The sequence below is a fragment of the Tachyglossus aculeatus genome, chromosome 19 (genome assembly GCF_015852505.1).
Source record: "Tachyglossus aculeatus isolate mTacAcu1 chromosome 19, mTacAcu1.pri, whole genome shotgun sequence".
Taxonomy (NCBI): Eukaryota; Metazoa; Chordata; class Mammalia; order Monotremata; family Tachyglossidae; genus Tachyglossus; species Tachyglossus aculeatus.
The window spans coordinates 9,319,476-9,340,287 of record NC_052084.1 but is presented as its reverse complement, the minus strand read 5'-3'; the positions used below and the strand labels follow the sequence as shown (position 1 = coordinate 9,340,287).

Genomic DNA, 20,812 nt, shown 5'->3' with positions numbered 1-20,812 from the left:
TCAATAAATATGATTGATTGATTGATGCCCTATGCTGATGAGCTTTTCCTATAGGGAGGGGTACAGGAGAGTAAACAGTCCCCTTCTCTAATCAGTCAGTGGTATTTACTGAGCGCTTACTGTGTGCAGAGCACTGAAATAAACGCTTGGGAGAATACACTACGAAAGAGTTGGTAGACACACTTCCTGCCCACAAGAAGCTTCTTCCTCCTCTCATCTAAATAGGGGGCTAGTCTAGTTTTCCCGGTACGGTCAGTGTGTAAGAGACAGGCAGTGTGAGAGTGGCTAGGAGCCGAGTACGTGGCTGTTAATGTCTCGTCGGAGCAGTGGTGGTTGAACCCATGCGATTTTTGATTACACGGGTTTTACATACAACCATGTTGTATGAGAATTGCCGGGATGACTAGAATAAAGAGCACAGCTTCGCCTTTATTTTCTATAATACAATAATATAATAGGGAGCAGTCGGGCTAAGCAGAAAGAACAAGGGTCTGGGCGTCAGCTAACCTGGGTTCAGATTCCGGCCCGGCAAGTTTCCTGCTCTGTGACTGAGTGGAAAGAGCACGGGCTTGGGAGGCAGAGGTCATGGGTTCTAATTCTGGCTCTGTCACTTGTCAGCTGGGTGACTTTGGGGAAGTCACTTGACTTCTCTGTGCTTGTTACCTCATCTGTAAAATGGGGATTAAGACTGTGAGCCCCATGTGGGACAACCTGATTACCATGTATCCTCCCCCTCCCAGCGCTTAGAATGGTGCTTGGCACATAGTAAGCACTTAACAAATGCCATCATTAACTTATGTGGGCCTCAGTTTCCTCATCTGTGAAATGGGGATACAGTGACTGTTCGCTCCTTCTTGGACTGAGAGCCCCGTGTGGGACAGGGACTGCATCTGACCCAATTAGCTTGTACTCGTCATATAGTAAATGTTTCACAAATACCATAATAATAGTACCAAGACCTCTAAAGTAATCGTAGAAAGCTAAATTAAAATATGAATACTTCTTCCTTTAAAAGAAAAGCAGTCACGTATTCCTTTCTGCGGCAACTTAAACTGTTATATGCTTGTTTTATGATGGAAAATATCAAAAGAAAAATACTTCACGTGTGTTTGACTGTCGGCAGTGAACTATGCTGTAGAGTGCTACATTTCAGGCCCCTGTTCATGATAAGCACCGTTACCTGAAACCATGAAATAAAACAGATGCATTTAAGTACAGTAATGCCTGCCACAGTTTGGTACCAATATACAAAAGACTGAGTTTGTGAAATATGCTTATTGAGGAGAACATAAATACCAGAAGCCTGCACTGACCTGGTCAAAAGTTATTTTAGCATTCAAATGTGCAGCAAATCATACTTTACCCATCTGTTATACATCATTAGTCTCTGCCCATCACAAAAATCAAGTATATTGATGCCCGGTATAGGTTTGGACAACTAATTTTTTAAGTTAAAACTTCAGGAGTTTAAGACTTTGTGGTTAAAAACGTAGGGAATGTATGAACCATTTAAAATATAGAGCATATAATCGAAAGTTTTCTGTTACTAAGAAAAAATAGATCATTAAACTGCTACATCTGTATTATACAAATACATGTGCTAGGGGAAATATGTGAGAATTTATGAAATAGGATGTGCTGTTAATTGGTTACAAAATCCCACTAAAAATACATTAAAGTAGTTTGATAAATGTTGTATTTAATCAAACCCTCTTAGTTTTGATGCTCCATGGATAGTTGGCAGGGTGACCAGAGTTGCAAACGAGAAGGATCAATTTTGCACTGTTAAGGGCAGGGATTACATGATGTTTTTGGACTCAGTTTTTGTTTCTGTGTTTTATGGTATTTGTTAAAAACTTACTCTGTGCCACGCTGATGTGGATACAAGCAAATCAGGTTAGACACAGTCCTTGACCCACGTGGGGGTTACAGTCTTAAGGCCCATTTTACAGATGGGGTAACTGAGGCACAGTCTGCCCAGGTGCTTAGTACAGTGTTCTACACACAGTAAGTGCTCAGTAAATATTATTGTTTAGGCCAATTTCACCAGCGATCTCTATGAACCATAAGGAGCATCAAATCACTTAGAGAACTAAAAAACAATCCAAGTGACCTGAAATCAATTTTCAAACTTGATTGAAAGTTTTAAATCTTTGAGAGTCAGAGGACCTGGGTTCTAATACCCTCTCTGCCATTTGTCTTCTGTGTGACCTTAGACAAGTCAGACCATAGCACTACGATGTATATACAGAGTGACACAAGAAGATATGAAAATAATTATGAGTGTGCCTCTAGAGCAGAGTCATTTGCAGTTAACAGTTCTTGAACAGTTCTTCAGAAGCAGGGTGGCTTAGTGGAAAGAGCAAGGGATTGGGAGTCAGAGGTCATGGGTTCTAATAATAATGATGGCATTTATTAAGGGCTTACTATGTGCAAAGTAAGCGCTGGGGAGGTTACAAGGTGATCATGTTGTCCCATGGGAGGCTCACAGTCTTAATCCCCATTTTATAGATGAGGTAACTGAGGCACAGAGAAGTTAAGTGACTTGCCCAAAGTCACACAGCTGGCAATTGGTGGAGCTGGGATTTGAACCCATGACCTCTGACACCAAAGCCTGAGCTCTTTCCACTGAGCCACGCTCCCACCTCCGCCACTCGTCTGCTGCGTGACCTTGGGCAACCCACTTAATTTCTCTGTGCCCCAGTTACCTCATCTGTAAAATGGGGATTAAAACTGTGAGCCCCACGTGGGACAACCTGATTACCCTGTATCTACCCCAGTGCTTAGAACAGTGCTTGGGACATAGTAAGTGCTTAACAAATACCATAATTATTATTATTATTATTATTGAACCACTGTTTTACAGACTTTGTTGATGCTGATGCTCTTAACCTGTTGAGCTGAAAGAGTTTCTCAGGGGATTGGAAGAATATTTTGGCCCCATCTTGCAGACCTCTTATTGTATTCTTGAACAACCATCAGTCAGTCAATCAGTCATTTATCGAGGGCTTACTATGTGCTGAGCATTGTACTCAGTGCTTGGGAGAGTCCAGTACAACCTGGCAGCATAGAAGTGATGGCGAAAAGGTCAGACGTGATTCCTTCAACTCTGACCCGACAAAACATCCTGCCTTGGAATAAGTAACCTAAGAATCATGGTGAATTTCCCAGGACAGCCACATTTTTTTTAGCAAGTTTTAGAGCCCTAGTCTGATGATTGGTTGTAAGATCAATAAACAGGCTATCATTTTGCAATACAGCAAAAAAATCAAATTAAATGTGCTGTTTTTTCTTGTCCTCGAGCAAAAATTAAGCATGGAGAAAATGCCACTTGAGAGTCTGAATGACCTCGTTTTGGACAATGGACAGTATCATTCTTCTCCCCAGATGAGCCTTCCTCCCCCAAAAATCTCAAACACAATGCATATGAACAATTTCTTCTGCCAGTGTGCTTGTGTATTTCATTTCACAAATTACTTTAGAAATGTGGATTATAAGCAGTAAACACAGATTCAGGTTCTCTCCTTACTCTTTTGTTTAAGCGTTTTCACTTTGGATTTCTTTGAGCTTCTCCTGACGCATATCTGATGCTCTAGCTATTGCTGCAACGTTAATTATTTTACCAGTGGGCTTTGGTGAGCATTTCCAGTGTAATCCCCGCTTTTGAAAGGTTTATTATAAAGTCATTAAAGTAATTCTGGGATAAAACTTGGCATTCTAGGCCTCAGCTCAGAAACCATTTTTATTGCTTGACCAAATCAGCCTCATAACCTGCCTCATATATTTAGTCTTACGTTAATGAGAAATCAAATGAAACATTTTTGTGAAAATCAAATTAAAGGCAGGGTGGAAAATTTTTCTCTCTGTTAAATTGTCTTTGTTGCAAAAGAAGCACATTTTTCTTTCAAAAGACCATGAACACGTTAGTTTTAAACATTGTTTTGAACAGCCGTGGATTACTTAATCTGCTTGAGAACCACGAAGCATCGAGATACGGCAGTACAGCGTTTTCAGCACTTCAACTTGTTTCTCTTATGAGCAATACTGTTACCTTTAAGGCTCTTCCTTTAAGCTTACTGCTTTTCAAAAGTGATCATTTCGTCACTTAGGTATTTTATTTCAATCAACCCATCAATCATTTATTGAGCATTTACTGTGTGCAGAGCACTGTACTAAGCGCTTCGCACTGTACTTAGCGCTTTCTTCGATACCTGTCCCAGAATTTAGGGCTGTCCGACTGGGAGGCCGAGTGTATAGTCGTTTGTGGCCCTTTGAGTCATAGAACAAGTTTATCCTTTTGAGAAATTCATTTGGAGATTAAGCATTATCAGAATGAAGAAGGATCTCTTGTCTGTCATTTGGTTAAGAGCATTTACCAAGTGTTCCACTTAGCTACCAGACACTGGAGCAAATTAAAAAGGAAGAAATCATAATCCCAGGAAACAATAATAAATACATAAGTAGAAACACAGTCAGCTTTAGACACCTCAAGACTTTAGTGGGTTGGTGGGGGAATATGCTTTATCTAGGGGTAGCTATGCCTTTAATCTTGCTGTTTTAGGGGATAGAATAAAAGACTCTGTCTTCTCTCCTTCCTTCCTCAACTCAGTATTTCCCCTGGAAGTCAGGGAGTCAGAAGCCTTGACCTTTTGAGTTCTATGCCCGTGAAGCCTATTCCACAGGACCTGCTGGTGAAGACACCCAGGGACGCTATTTCTCTCAAAGATAGGAATCCGTCTTGTCACCTCATTAATTAGGCAGCCCTTTTGCAGATGCTGATGGCTTTGGAATTCCAAAGCTTCAGGTTTGCGTAGCCAGAAATATCTGAACTGGTCCAAATAGGTTTAAGCCCCTGTAGCCACTTCCCTAGCAGAGCTCCTGGCTGAACAGCCCAGTCACCTGAGGTTTCCTTTTTCCATGAGCTGGAGGGTCACTTTTGTTCAGAAAACAAATTTTCCTTCTTCAGGTAAGTTTTCTTACCATGGGCCCAGAGAAATGTCAAAATCAGTATCCACAGTTTCACGAGAGCCCGTTGCGTGCAGAACAAAATGCTAGAGAGTTGAGAAGAGAGATAAACAATGGACTTAAATAAATGCCTGAGTGCTGAAGTGCCTGATAGGCTGGTATAATTACGGCATGCCTCCTGGAAGATGTGACTTTTTAGGAGGGATGAGAGTAGAGATGTGGTTTGGCAGGGGACAGGATGTTCCAGACAAGCCCCGAAGACTTGGCATTCTAAAACCACTGGAATCTGTGATGAGCTAAGACTTCACCCCCGTGGAGAACTAAAATTACAGGTAAAGTAACCTTTGTTTCAAGCCCCTAAACTGAACTCCTTAATCCAGGCCAGCTGTGGATCTTGGGAACCTAGAGAAGAAAGTGTAGTCATCACCACCCGGCTCCACCATTCAAGGACACAATCTTCTTTCTGATCAGGAATAATAATAATAATGGCATTTGTTAAGCACTTACTTGGTACCAAGCACTGTTCTAAGCACTGGGGGAGATACAAGGTAATCGGGTTGAACACAGTCCCCGTCCCACATGGGGCTCGCAGTCTCAATCCCCACTTTACAGATGAGGTAACTGAGGCGCAGAGAAGTTAAGTGACTTGCCCAAAGTCACACTGCAGACTTGGCAGAGCCGGGATTAGAACCCACATCCTCTGATTTACAGGCCCATGCTCTTTCCACTAGGCCACCCAAACCTAAATTCTGAAGGGAGAAAAAGCCAGCGTGGGGATCGCTTGGTTGTTACAGAACCCCATTTCTGCCTTGTTCAAAGCGGGTTAACCCCAGGATCCATGCTTCCTGGGCTTTCACATTGCTGGGAAAAATAATCAGAGAATACTATGAAATATGAAGGGAATAACAATCTCGGGTTGGACTCTTCGGACACTGGGGCCCGAATGATAGTTGGCTTTAAAGAAGGTGGTGCTTGTTGTGGAGTTGTCATTCCAACCACTGAGCCAAGTAAGAGTTTCATCTGAAAGTTACTCAGAACAAGAGAGGTGCTGGATGCCCCTTCAGAAGAGGTCTTCCCTTCATTGGGGGAAGCCTCTTGTGTCTGCTGCGGAGTCAGACAATCCCTTGTTTTGAGCCTTCCATGCTTGCCCAGGGGCATTACTGAAATTCTAATGACCTCATGCCTGTCTCTAAAACAAAAGCAATCAGCGCGTATCATCCTACCATGACGGGCACCAGTGAAGAGACAGGAAGATTCAATAAGGATCTGGACAGACTCATTGAAGCGATTCCAACATCTGACAGGCTGTCCTGGGAGACTTCAACACATGTGCAAGCAATGATGCAGAAATGTGGAAAAAAGTACTTGGAACACATGGGACACCTACGCATCTGCTCAGTGCATGTGTGAAGCATAGTTCTGAAACACCCAAACAATCTTCCGCTTGCCAAATAAGAATGATGTCATAGACGTACCTAAAAACCAAATATCGCGACTTTCCTGATTGCCGTCCTTCCATTTGTAGATGAAGCTGCTGCTAAGTGGACTGTATCCATGATTTTGGGTTTCACTGGGGGGAGAATTTCTTGCTCACTTACAAGCATGCCCATGGGAATAGAGAACAACGCCATTTCCAGCCACTGGCCATTCAGTGCGAGCATTGCTCAGACCCCATTGTTGGACACAAATTGTCCAAATTGGATTGGACACAATCCCTGTCGCACCTGGGGCTCACAGTCTTAATCCCCATTTTACAGATGAGGGAACTGAGTCACAGAGAAGTGAAGTGACTTGCCTAAGGTCACATGGAAGATAAGTGGTGGAACTGGGTTTAAAACCCAGGTCCTTCTGACTCCGAAGCCCATGCTTTATCCACTAGGCCACGCTGCAGTAGAATTTATTGAGCACCTGTTATAATAGGCATAAGACCTTATTTTCATTGGAAAATAAGATTTTCATCACAAATAGCCTAATTGTTTCTAAAGTCTTGGTTTAATATACTCTTATTTAGTTCCCTCCGCTACCCCCCTCGATCTGGTTTGTTGCTTTGCTTTCCTAAGTGTTGTTTTCCTGAAGCACCCATTCTGGGCAAATGTGGAACTTCTTAAAACCGTTTTTTTAAGTACTAAAAGTTTACACAGGTCAATCCCTTTTCCACGACAAAAAGCAGAAGAAAATCAGACCTCCGAAGACATTTAGGAGTCTTATTAAAGCCTTCATTGTAGTTTAAAATTTAAATTAGAAACTTAAATTTAAAGATAAGAATGTTACGCTAGATTAACGTGAGAGCTATTACATGGTTGTTCCAGATATTGGGTGACATTTTGGATTTGCATGATTTCTAGAAACACATGATAGGAGGACAGTGTCAAATGGACTATCCCATCAATAAGGAACTTTCTAGCTTTGTGTGTTATGTAATAAGAATTGTTGTATTTAAGTGCTTACTATATGCCAAGTGTTGTGCTAAATACAGTGATAGATACGGTATAATCAGATCACACACAGCCCCTCTCCCACGTGGGGCTCATAGTCTAAGTCTACATTCTTGCTTAAAGCGTTATTTTACCAGTTTAGTTGTGTGTGTCTTTGTTTTAATTGTACAAAAGAATTTGGTTCTATTTTCTTGGAGCTACCCTGATGGTTCTGTGCCAAACATATTTGTTTACGATGGTAATGTCTGAGTTGTGTCATACCAGCTAATAAAGGGATTTATTTAAGGAATAAGGTGAATGATTAAAACAGATGTGCCAGTCTCTTGAACTGTTAAAAGAATCGTATTTTTTCTACTTCACATAAAAGTTACATTTACAACTTAGGAAAATTAAATCAACATAGCGTGTTTTTATCACTGTCAAGAAGAAATTTGGTTAAATCAAGAGAAGTTTGTATTTTTCGAAAATTGCCTCGCTATATACATTTCCTCCTTGCCTTTTTTGAACCGCCTATCCCTTTAAATCCTTCAATCTCTCAAAGAACTGGGGAAAAGCCATCATTTTGTCAAACCTCTTAATATACTGTATTTCCATCGCCACCATGGGCCATCCATCCTTAGTCTTCACCAGCAGTTAATTAACACCAGAGTGCTGTCAAGGAGGAAGGGGATAAAAGTAATAAGGTTCATGCCAGCTTTCTCATGAGTGGCAGTGCAAATCATTTTAGTGTATGATATCATCTGGATTCTTAAGCTTAGAGTAATCAAGATTAAAAGAAGCAGTGGAATAGAATTGGAATGAGACATGTCAGAAGGGCCCTTTTTTTGAGCTTTTGGTTATAGTGCAGAGTAATGAAACTTGACTACTCTATGAGTTGTTTATTTTTGTTAGATAGTAACACTTAAAATTGTGTTTTCTGCCTCAATCAGTGGTATTTATTAAGTGCTTACTGTGTGCAGAGTACCGTACAGAGAGCTTGGGAGAGTACAGTACAACGAAGTCGGTAGACACGTTCCCTGCCCACAGTGAGCTTACATCCAGAGCGTCCTTATACCCAAGAAAATTCTAGAACCCACCATTTCTAAGGCAATGCAGTAAGAACCGCAGCCAGTTGACTATTTTGGGGAAATGATTCTCACCTCCCTCCAGAGGAGGTGGCGTATACAATGGTCAGAATATACTTAAGTCCTTTTCAGGTGACAGGGAGGGAATGATGATTGTCAAGTTAAGTTCATTTCAGCAACTTTTTACCTAAGCCCTCCCCAGGGAATTTCTGCTGGCTGGCAGATGTATTTGAGGAATTCTGTTCATCTGCTCACCAAGCAGCCCTTCCCCTAGCAAATTCTTCCCACCTTCTATGGCTGGTGGTAGCAGGGACGCCAACTCCACGAGGACGGTGAAGGGGAAAAGTGGGGAAGGGGTTTCCTTTCGGTAGCTTTTTGGGTGGGGCTAGCTCATACTGGTTCTTGGAGCCAAACGGCAGCTAGAATTGGAGCCGAGATGGTGGTCTCTACTTATGGTCCTCTGGCCCCCAAATTTGGCAGGGGCTCTGGAGCAGGACTAGGGGCGTCTGTTCTCTCTCGTCTGTACTAGACCATCTGGTGTTGTCAGGAATGAGGAACGCCTAAGCAGGATTTTGGGAGCTAGCCAAGACTTCCTCTTACTTTTGCTGGGCTATGAGACTAGACCAGAAGCTCTCCACCCATGAACCTGAATCCTAGAAGGGATTGGAGATGATACAGGGGCTCCTTTTGCTCAGGCCGGGAAACTGTACACCCATCAGATTTAGGAAAATTTGGAGCTTTTCTCTCCTCTACCACGTACCATCTCGAAAGCAGCATAGCCTAGGGGGAAGAGCAAGGGCCTGGGGCTCAAAGGACCTGTGTTCTAATCCCAGCCCTGCCACTTAGACAAGTCACTTAACCTCTTTGTGCCTCAGTTTCCTCATCTATATAATGGGGATTCAGTGCCCATCCTCTCTCCCACTTAAACTGTGAGCCCCATGTGGGACAGGGAGCTGCGTCTGCCCTGAGTATCTTCTGCCCACCTAAGTGCTTAGGACAGTGTTTGGCTTAGAGGAAACATTTAGCAAATGTTGTAATAATTATTATTACACCTCTCCGAAGATGCATTTCCATCAAAGACCCTTCCAAGCTCCACACTTGTGCTCAAAATGAAAATTTGCCACCTATGGTGGTGGAACCAAGTTTTCAGGGACAGGATGTATCCCCACTAAACAGTTTAATTTAACTTGGTTGCGGCTCAATTTATTAGTGTGGTCCCCCTCCCACTAACATCTGCTCTTTAATAATAATAATGATGGTATTTGTTAAGCCCTTACTATGTGTGAATTACTGTGCTTTTTGTAGTCCTTCCTCTGGCAAACTGGCTTCTACAGACTTTTATTTTTGTGGCTCTTCCTGTCTTTATGATTGACTAAGCAAAGTCCCCTTACAGACAACCCTGACCCTTAGTTGACATGCATTTTTGAATAATTAGCAATTGCTGTTACCCTATATAATGTGAATGTGTCACTATTTTGTGATAATAATTACTCAGGGGTGTTTATTGAGCACGTACCGTGGGCAGAGCACTAGACTAAACTCTCAGGAGAGTACAACTCGGCAGAGTTGGTAGACATGTTCCCTGCTCCCCAGAAACTTACAGGGGGAGACAGATATTGAAAGAAATTATGGGTATGTATGCAACTGTTGTGGGGCTGAGGGTGGGGTGGGTATCCAGTGCTTAGAGGGCATAGATCCAAGTTGCATAGATGAAGGAAGAGGGAGTAGGGAAAGTGAGGACTTTGTTGGGGAACGCCTCTTGGAGGAGCTGCGATTTTAATAAGGTTCTAAATGGAGGAGAGAGCCGATCTGTCGTAGATGAAGAAGGAGAGAGTTCCAGGACAGAGGGAGGAAGGGGGTGAGGGGTTGGCAGAGAGATGGACAAGGCTGAGATACAGTGACTAGGTTGGCATTGGAGGAGCGAAGCACGTGGGCTGGGTTGTAGTAGAAAATCAGTGAGGTAAGATAGGAGGGGGTGGGTTGATTGAGTGCCTTGAAAGCGATGATATGTTATCAGTTTGTCAGAAGCAGCGTGGCTCAATGGAAAGAGCACGGGCTTTGGAGTCAGAGGTCATGGGTTCAAATGCCAGCTCTGCCAATTGTCAGCTGTGTGACTTTGGGCAAGTCACTTCACTTCTCTGAACCTCAGTTACCTCATCTGTGAAATGGGGATTAAGACTGTGAGCCCCCCACGGGGCAACCTGATCACCTGGTAACCTCCCCAGCGCTTAGAACAGTGCTTTGCACATAGTAAGTGCTTAATAAATGCCATTGTTATTATTATTATTATCTCCTCAAACTGTAGTCATTACCTATGTAGAATAATACAGTCATTTTTATTTGAACAATTCTGATTATCTGTTTTGAGTGGGCAGGTATCATTCTGCCAATCTAGCAATCCCCAAAACATTAAAATCAGTACTAGTTTCATCGCCCCTGACGTGCAGGGCTAATGGAAATCATGGAGCAGGCCAAATGGAACTCAGTGAGTAAACATAAACTCTTCACTTCCATTTCATTAGATTTGTGTGGCAACCTGCGTGTTTTCAGTGTAAGGAAGCCGTATGGCCTAGTGGAGAGAGCGTGGGCCTACGAGTCAGAGGGCCTGGATTCTAATCCCAGTTCTGTCACCTCTCTGCTGTGTGACCTTAACTTCTCTGTGCCTCAGTTCACTCATCTGTAAAATGGAAACTAAATCCTACCCTGTCTGACTGAGACTGTGAGTCCTTTGTGGGGTAGGGACTGTATCATGTCTGATTATCTTGTATGGCATAGCGGATAGAGAATAGACCTGGGAATCAGAAAGACATGAGTTCAAATCCCGCCTCTGCCACTTGTCTGCTGTGTAACCTTGGGCAAGTCACTTCACTTCTCAGTGCCTCAGTTCCCCCATATATAAAATGGGGATTTAGATTGTGAGCCCCACAGGCGACAGGGGCTGTGGCCACCCCGATTTGCTTGTATCCATCCCAGCGCCTAATACAGTGCCTGGCACATAGTAAGCACTTAACAAGAGACATGATTATTATTAGCTCAGCACTTAGCAGTTAATAAGCATGTAATAAAAGTCACAGCTATTTAAATGCAAATGGAATGGAATTTTTGTGATCCTGGCTACTTGATAAACTCTACTTAAAACCCAAATAGGAAAATAAAATTGTTCATTTTCATCCTGCCAAATCCAAAGTCTGCTTAGATACATTTTTATTCTTCTGTTTTCCAGGCCATATACGCCTATGAAGGGAGGACTCTCTTCTGTCTGGTTTGACAGGTACAAAATCTCAATCGACAGCCCAGAACACCTCGAATCCATTGACTCAATGTGCCAGATACTTACTGATTTGATCGATGATGAAGTAAAAAGTGGCATCAAGAAGAACAGGATACTAATAGGTAAGTTTTCTTCATGTGTGTAATTTGCAATATTTCTTTCTCTTATCTAGGTATACATTTAGCTACATTTAGAATATTAAATGCAACATGATGTGGATTCAGATCAGTCAAGATTTGATTCAAAAATTGTTCTCCATTTGACATCTAAACTTTATATGCCATTTAAGAAATAATACAATTCGTTCAGCACTTAGAACAGTGCTTGGCACATAGTTAGCGCTTAACAAATGCCATTATTATTATTATTATTATTTTAGTCTTTTAAAGTCAGCCATAGTAGTTCAGTTTTAACTTGTTGATTTACAGCCAGCAGACTGCAGCACGAACACTTGGAATTTTGTAGAATTTGCAGCTCTTCTGTCTGAAAACTGTTGTTTCTTTTTTGAAAAAAAAAGGAGGAAACTTAGGCAATGCTGTAGGAAAGATAATTTCTTAAGAAATAGAAACATCTCATCTGAAATTTAGACCAATCCGAGTTTAGAGCACACATTTACAGTAATCAGAAGTTTTAGTGTTAAGTGTGCGTTTAAAACCATACCATGTCTGTGTTATTGGGTTTAAAAGCCTAAATTCCCTTACTGGTTTAGATCAGTACTCCACCTAACCCAAAGGATGCTTTGAAGAACCGTGTGCTGGTTGTCCTTCTTGAAATGGATCCTGTGTTAAGAAAAATATAACACCTTTACCTTTTCCTCTAGTGTCCCAGAGTGGCTTGCCCCTCTTCAACCTGCTGATATTTCTCCTACCATCTCCTACCCCTCTCCATCCCCCCCATCTTACCTCCTTCCCTGCCCCACAGCACCTGTATATATGTATATATGTTTGTACATATTTATTACTCTATTTTACTTGTACATATCTATTCTATTTATTTTATTTTGTTAGTATGTTTGGTTTTGTTCTCTGTCTCCCCCTTTTAGACTGTGAGCCCACTGTTGGGTAGGGACTGTCTCTATATGTTGCCAACTTGTACTTCCCAAGCGCTTAGTACAGTGCTCTGCACACAGTAAGCGCTCAATAAATACGATTGATTGATTGTGGTGGGATTTTTGAGTGTTCGTCATAATAATTGGTAACCATCGAGAGCTAACTGTGTGCAAAGCACTGTACTAAACTCTTGGGAGAGTAAAATACAGCCGAGTTGGTAAACGTATTCCCTGTCCACAACGAGCCGACAGTCTAGAGGTGAACACAGGATAATTCTATGTTCACCCTGGCTTACCTTCTTTGTGATTTATTTTCTTTAATCATGTCGCCTCCCTCTCAGCCTTTATCCTTCCTATCTCTTCTCATTTGAAAGTCTATCTCCTCAATTGTCTTGGTTGTCATTCTCTGAAGGTTCTCCAGCTCGCAAATATTCCTCCTAAAATGCAGCAAAATAAAACTGCATGCAGTATTCCAGGTCTTGGGGATGAACCATGGATTGCTGTGGATTCAAATTATGCCTTCTATTATTCAGACAGATGCATATTGTTGGAAGATCATGACTTAATTCAGCCATTATGTTTTAGCCAAATCGGGTAGTGAAAATGACCCATTAGAAGATAACTGATTGGCTTTTTAATGCAGATGTGGAAAGTCCTCTCATGTATCATTACCAAATAAATTATGGGAAGGGTGCATGGACTGACAGCAAAATTTGGGAACAGTTTAAGTGTTCAGAGTTGATATGGTAGGTAGATTTGAAGAACTTGAGGGCCTAATGATGTTGTACATTATGTGATCAGTAATAGTACTTTTTCCCTAGTTTTACTCATTTCTTTTTAAAGAAGTGGTGATCCAAGTGTATTAGTAATAATAATAATGGCATTTATTAAGTGCTTACTATGTGCAAAGCACTGTTCTAAGCACTGGGGAGGTTACAAGGTAATCAGGTTGTCCCACGGGGCGCTTACAGTCTTAATCCCCATTTTACAGATGAGGTCACTGAGGCACAGAGAAGTGAAGTGACTTGCCCAAAGTCACACAGCTGACAATTGGCGGAGCCGGGGTTTGAACCCATGACTTCTGACTCCAAAGCCCGTGCCCTTTCCACTGAGCCACACTGCTTCTCTAGTCTTTGCCACCTGTACTGTAGTCAATACAGGGATTGAATCTGTTTATGGGAAGCATCATGGCATAGTGGATAGAGCACAGGACTGGGAGTCAGTAGGTCATGGGTTCTTTGCCACTCGTCTGCTGTGTAGCCTTGCTCAAGTCACTTCACTTCTCTGTGCCTCAGTTACCTCATCTGTAAAATGGGGATTAAGACTGTGAACTGTATGCGGGACAGGGACTCTATCCAACCCGATTTGTTTGTATCTACCCCAGAGCTGAGTTCAGTGCCTGGTGCATAATAAGCGCTTAACAAATAACATAATTATCATTATTATTATTGTCCTCTCCCAAGCTCTTAGTACAATGCTGAACGCACAGTAAGTGTTCAATAAATACGATGGAATGAGTGAATGGATGAATTGTATAAGCAACCAGGGAAAATAAGCATTCTGTAAAGGTACTACAGAGCTGATCAAATGCCCAAAAATTCACCCGTGATAATAGGTCAAGTCATGCAACCTCTTTCATTTATCATTAGGCCCCTAATAGTTACTGAATCATTGAGAACGTAATGCTAAAGTCCTGCATTTCTCCCACAAATACTCCTACCATGGACCCACTCAGTTGGAGGGAGGTGTTTTTCCCCAAAACGTCACTGCCCCCCCCCCCCAAAAAAATACCAAGGATCGTGTATATCAGGAGATTTAAAAAAAACTAGTCTTTTAAGCATCTTGAATAAATTGGCACACTTACCTCTGCAAAATGTCCAGTCCTTTTGTTTCTCCATTCATTTCTGTTATTGTTCAAGACATTTTTATCGTAGAGTGGTTTTGCGTGTGTTTAGACCCAGGTTTCTCCAAGGAATAAGAAGTTTATAGTATATAGGAATTTCTTACAAATAGTTCTTTTTGTCTGGGTCCAGGATTCAAAAGACTTAAAATTCAAAGTGTTCTTTATTCCAGACTTTACATTTGTATGTGCTTTGGTACTTTAAATCACTAAATCCAGGTTTCTAGTTTCCTAATTGTCTGTAATTTTTCCAAAATGAGTTCCAAAAGTGTGCATGAAAGACTTATTTTCACTGCAGTTCAGAATATTTTCTGTTGTGATTTTAATCACTTCAGTTGCCTACTTCATACCTTATCCTTCCTATTACCAGAATTCACAGCACTTAAATCTTTATTGCTACAGCTGATTGTTTATGTTTATATAATTTGAGGGGATGTGTATGTTTGTACGTATTTGTTGGTTCTCTTCCATTAATCTGTGAATTTCTGGATGACCAAATCTGCATCTTCCATTCCCCTTCCCCAGTCTTTTTATTCATTCATTCATTCACACACATGTATTTTCATACATGTGGATTTGGCTCCCCAGAGGCGTCTATTGAAATTTCAAGACTATTCTTCATGGGTATCAATATATCAACAAATTTTATTGAGTGGCCACTTCATATAAAGTATACTGGTACTTTGTATATTCTTATACTTTTGATTGGGAAGCAGGGTGGTCTAGTGGAGTCCGAGGACCTGGGTTCTAATCCTGCTTCTGCCACGTATCTGCTGTGTGACCTTGGGCAAGTCATTTAACTTATCTTTGCCTCAGTTCCCTCATCTGCAAAACGGGATTCACTACCTGTTCTCCTTCTTCCTTAGAATGTGAGCCCCATGTGAGAAATGATGATCTTGTATCTACCCCAGCACTTAAAACAGTGTCTGACACATAGAGAGCTCTTAACAAATACCACAGTTATTATTACATCTGTTTTCTATGCCATCCTATATATTTTATTAGTCTTGTTGATCTCATATAAAGTTTCATTAGTGTACTTTTTAACCTGCTTTAATTTATTTCTGGTTCCCAGTTAAGGCTCAAATATTTTCAATAAATGCCACTTAGATTAAACCTACATTTTATACGACAATCTTACATCTACATTGAAATTATTTTGGAATCATAATACAAGCTACATATAATCATAGAAATCATTTCAGTGCATTTATTCTGTGAGACGGCCATAGGGTCTTGATAAATTGCAGGTTCTCCCAGGGAAAATGGAATCCAAGGAACCAGCCTTTCAAATTACATTTCCTTCTAGTAGTTTGAGCCGTGTGAAAGTACCAGTGTCTAATGGTTTTCTTTCCTGAAGTGATTAATTTGTCAAAACCTGCTAATGAGTGTTTGCAGATTGCCTTGACAGATTGTGAATAACTGGGCACAAATTTTTGATCGAATCATTGTTACATACACATGAGATTTCAGTGTATACATTCTTCTGGATTCCAAAGCATGTGAAGTGACCGTGGTTTTATGAACAGACAGGATGCATTTGTGTGTTCAAGTAAATAAATTCTTTGGGAGGGGTGGTGCCATGATTCTTGAAGTGACCTTCCAAGCACAAGAAACTGATTATGTCGCTCCAGAGGAATGAAAAGGAGACATGCCATGTCACTACTGACATTTTGTTTATAAGTTGTGGCTGGGAAAATGTGCCTCTTCAACCTTATTTTGATATGCTCTGTCACTCTCCTCTCAGTGATTTTGACAACCTACTGTATGTGATCTTTTCGATATTACTAAACGTCATTTCTCTGTAGACACGTCCGATGAATCTAAGTTGTTGATCATCTCTGCTTCATTCCTGTACTTGTATATTGCATTACCGAACCTTATTCCACGAACTGTGAGCACTGGGAATGCCAGTAATTTCAAGGATTATATGTTTGTTGTTGTTCCTCTAGGCCAAAAAGTTCCCATTCTTTAAAATGAATTTTAGGAAACTTTGCCTTTTTTACTCTCGCCTCTGAAAAACTCTGTAAAATGAATAATTTAATTTCAATTTTAAAGTTCAGATTAGAAAATGCTCTGCCATATTATAGGATGCTGTATGTGAAAACTCCCAGCTCTTCTTAATCTCTTTCTTTTGAATATTGCTTATGTTTTCAGTAAGGGATTACTTTCCTGTTAGTAGTTTAATTGGAGAATCGGTTTTGTTCTTCCTGTGCCTCATATGATAAGGAAACTGCAAGGAGCACAAAGCCTGCCTGCTCTAGTTATGGTAGAACACAAAAAAGCCAGGAATTCCACTCAGGGTATTGAGCCCTAGTTCTGTCCTCTAGACTGAAAGCTTATTATGGGCAGGAAATGTGTCGGTTTATTGTTGCATTGTACTCTTCCGAGCGCTTAGTACAGTGTTCTGCACACAGTAAGTGTGATTGAATGAATGAATGTACTCCACAAGAAGCACTGGCCTTAGCTAATCAGAATCCACCTAAAGGCAGATGGTAGAAGATGCTTTGTTCCCTTTACCTCTAATCTTAACTGTATGCTCGATACTTTCCATGTACATAGATAGTACACTGTGAATTTGTATTTTACTGTATGGTTGCAACATTTGTAATTCCAAGATCAAAGTGTAAGTGTATCCTAGGAATAATAGCATTTGCCACTTATGATTTGCTTAAAGCCTTTCTTCCTCAGTTTCTTAAAAAAGGGACTGCCCTATCTGCACCAGTCTCACCAATCCACTCAGAATAACAATAACAATAATAGTAAATAATATTTGTTAAGGGCATACTATGTGCCAAGCACTGTACTAATCACAATAGTCAGGTCAGACCAAGCTGCTGTCCCTTATGTGGCTCACAGTCTAAGAAGGAAGGAGAGTAGGTATTTAATCCCCATTTTACAAATGAAGAGAGGAAGGCACAGAGAAGTTGAGTTGTGCTGGGTCACACAGCAGACAAATGGCAGAACAGAATTAGAACACAGATCTCCTGACTCTTGGGCCTGTGCTCTTTCCACTAGACTGTGTGCTCAAAAATAACTGTCATAACTCTGAACTCAACTCTCCTTATCCAAATGGTGGGCTTTAGCATTAAAACTAAGCATAATGTGTGAACTATTACAAAGTAGCTGAAGAAAATATAAATCCCTGCGCATTATCTCACTCTATACCTTACTTCCTCAGGATCCCTGAATGGTACTGGGGAAATCAGTTGGTAGTATTTCACGGAAACAGCTTGGTTTAGTGGAAGGAGCAGCGGCATGGGAGTCAGAGGTTGTGGGTTCTAATCTTAGCTCTGCTACTTATCAGCTGTGTGACTTTGGACAAGCCACTTAACTTCTCTGCACCTCAGTTACCTCATCTGTAACTGGGGATTAAGACTGTGAGCCCCACTCGGGACCAGCTGACTATCTTGTATCTATCCCAGCTCTTAGAACAGTGCTTGGCACATCATAAGCACTTAACAAATACCATCATCATGATTATTTGTATTTATCGAGCATCCAATTAGTAGGCATGATCTTGGCCTTCAAAAGTTAACAATCCATGAGGCTCACAGTTTCCTTAAGGAATCTTTTCTCTTGGATACTGATGACATTTATTAAGCGCTTACTATGTGCAAAGCACTGTTCTAAGCACTGGGGGGATACAAGGTGATCAGCTTGTCCCACGCAGGGCTCACAGTCTCAATCCCCATTTTACTGAGGCGCAGAGAGGTTAAGTGACTTGCCCAAAGTCACACAGCTCACGAGTGGCAGAACTGGGATTAGAACCCATGACCTCGGACTCCCAAGCCCATGCCCTTTCCACTGAGCCACGCTGCTTCTCAAATCCCACTGTTACTTGTAAGCGGAAGTTCCTGATCCAACAGGATTGTTGTGATGGATGTCACAGTGTGCTTTGCAGGTTTCTTCGTTCTCTGAGAGCTTAACATTTACCTTTGATGGTTTAGAAGCGGCTTTTTGATGCCTTGGTTGAATGATAACTTAGGTTTGGAGCTCCTGAGCCCACGGTAAGGCATTTGCTCATAAATAAATGGCAGCGAGTGTATAGATTTGTCCCTAAGATGCTGCTACTGGGTGTGAGATTGTCTTTGTCGGTGTGAGTATCATACTGAGACTCACTTACACTCTGGGGCAGTGAAAGACACTGTTTCAGTTACCTTTCCACTCAGGATGAGCTCTGCTCAGACTCCGATAGCCTAGAGGGAGAAAGAATATTCAGCCACCAGCACGTTGTGCTCTGAAGTTCTTTCCGCAGTAGTAGTGGTGGCTTCTGAGCCAGAGAAGCAGCGTGGCTCAGTGGAAAGAGCACGGGCTTTGGAGTCAGAGGTCGTGGGTTCAAATGCCGGCTCCGCCACTTGTCAGCTGTGTGACTTCGGGCAAGTCGTGTAACTTCTCAGTGCCTCAGTTACCTCATCTGGAAAATGGGGATTAAGACTGTGAGCCCCACGAGGGACAACCTGATCACCTTGTATCCCCCCCCCCCCCCCGCCCAGGGCTTAGAAAAGTGCTTGGCACATAGTAAGCACTTAATAAATGCCATTATTATTATTATTATTCTGTTGAGCCATTGCCACCCTCTTTCCCAATTTCCCAGAACCCTAATTGCAAAACAGCTGATGGGGAAAATGGGTGCATTCTGCCCTCCTGGGCATCTGTGAATGTAAAAGTACAGCATGTCGCCCTGGAGATCAAACTCTGTCTTCCTCTGGCAGCAGAAGGGAGAGCACTAAGCAGAGAATTATGGTGCATTCTGGATTGCTGGGGGTTGAATTAATGGAGGTTTACAATACTGTGCATGGAAACACTCCACTTGCAGAACTATAAAGATCAAATCATGAAAGAAGAATAAAAAGCTTCGGCAAGAAGATGTAAGTGAATTCCGTCTAACGTTGATGCATTTAGTCCAGTTGATTGTTCAATACTTTTTGTTTCTTATAAGAAGTTGCTAAGACTCTTGTTTTTTATAGGTGGATTTTCCATGGGAGGATGCATGGCATTACAGTTAGCATATAGGAAACATCAAGATTTGGCTGGAGTGTTTGCTCTTTCTAGTTTTCTCAATAAAACATCTGCTGTTTACCAGGTGAGATCCAGATTTTTTTTTAAAAAAAGACTTGGGCAGCATTTTCAAATTCCAACTAAAGGGAAAACTGATAATTAAGCAATAACAATTGTGGCACACAACATTTCCTGTGGATTAATGACTAGCTGGGTGGAATTGATTAAATCCAGCCGGTCATTAACATTCAGGAAGTGTGGTATATTGAGACCATCATTAAGTCAAATATCTGGGGTAGGGCGGAAAGAAAGCTATATATTGCATGTTCCAAAGCATCTACCATCAAGTGTCAGTAGTATATAAAGTGTACATTGTCAAAGAAGTTTTTTTGTCATTTTTTTCTTGGATAAAGTAGTGGCATTCCTTTAATTTGTGGTATTGCATTTGAACCTTTTTCTTCCTGCTCCCTAGGCTCTCCAGGAAAATGAAGGTTGTCTTCCTGAATTGTTTCAGTGCCACGGGACTGCTGATGAGTTAGTTTTGCATTCATGGGGCAAAGAGACTAACTCGGTGTTAAGATCTTTGGGGGTGACCACAACATTTCATAGTTTTCCAAATCTTCATCATGAGCTGAACCGAAATGAGCTGGAACAGCTGAAATCCTGGATTGTAAAGAAGCTACCCGAAGAAACAGAAACGCTCAGTGCATAAATGACACATTTTGCTGTTCTAAAATAATTGAACGTGAACGTCCCACCTTGATTTTGGCTGAGATGTTTTTCAGTCGAGGCTTATGATCATTAAAATCATGAAATTTCTCCCTGTTTTACTGTCGTGCCTATTTTTATTAATAATCACCACACTGCTTGGCACCAAATAGATCAGGGTAAACCTTATTTCTGGAAAAATGATTAGAAGAATGATATTGAAAAATACAGACCAACAAACAGAAGATGCTGCTTGTAGTAGAAAGAGCAATCTGATCTGTTTTGGGGATTTGCTGTGGTATGTTGAAGTGGCTTAGAAGAAGGGGTACACCAAAGAAGAGGGGAAGTCTTCATTATAGTCTGTATTTATATTGGTGAACCTAAAAGACACTTCACCCAAGAATGATCAAAACCTAGCAA

The 20,812-nt window shown here is 41.4% G+C and overlaps 1 protein-coding gene across 1 annotated transcript in view; it reads left to right on the top strand.

Moving 5' to 3' along the window:
* The window catches only part of LYPLAL1 (lysophospholipase like 1), a 29,482-nt gene extending 8,993 nt beyond the window's left edge, over window positions 1-20,489 (top strand). Inside the window, exons 3-5 of the mRNA XM_038761203.1 lie at window positions 11,688-11,857; window positions 19,654-19,769; window positions 20,157-20,489. Of these exons, the coding sequence (XP_038617131.1) occupies window positions 11,688-11,857; window positions 19,654-19,769; window positions 20,157-20,396 (526 nt within the window). The 3' untranslated portion in view covers window positions 20,397-20,489. The remainder of the gene's footprint in view (window positions 1-11,687; window positions 11,858-19,653; window positions 19,770-20,156) is intronic.
* The last annotated feature ends 323 nt before the right edge of the window (window positions 20,490-20,812 follow it).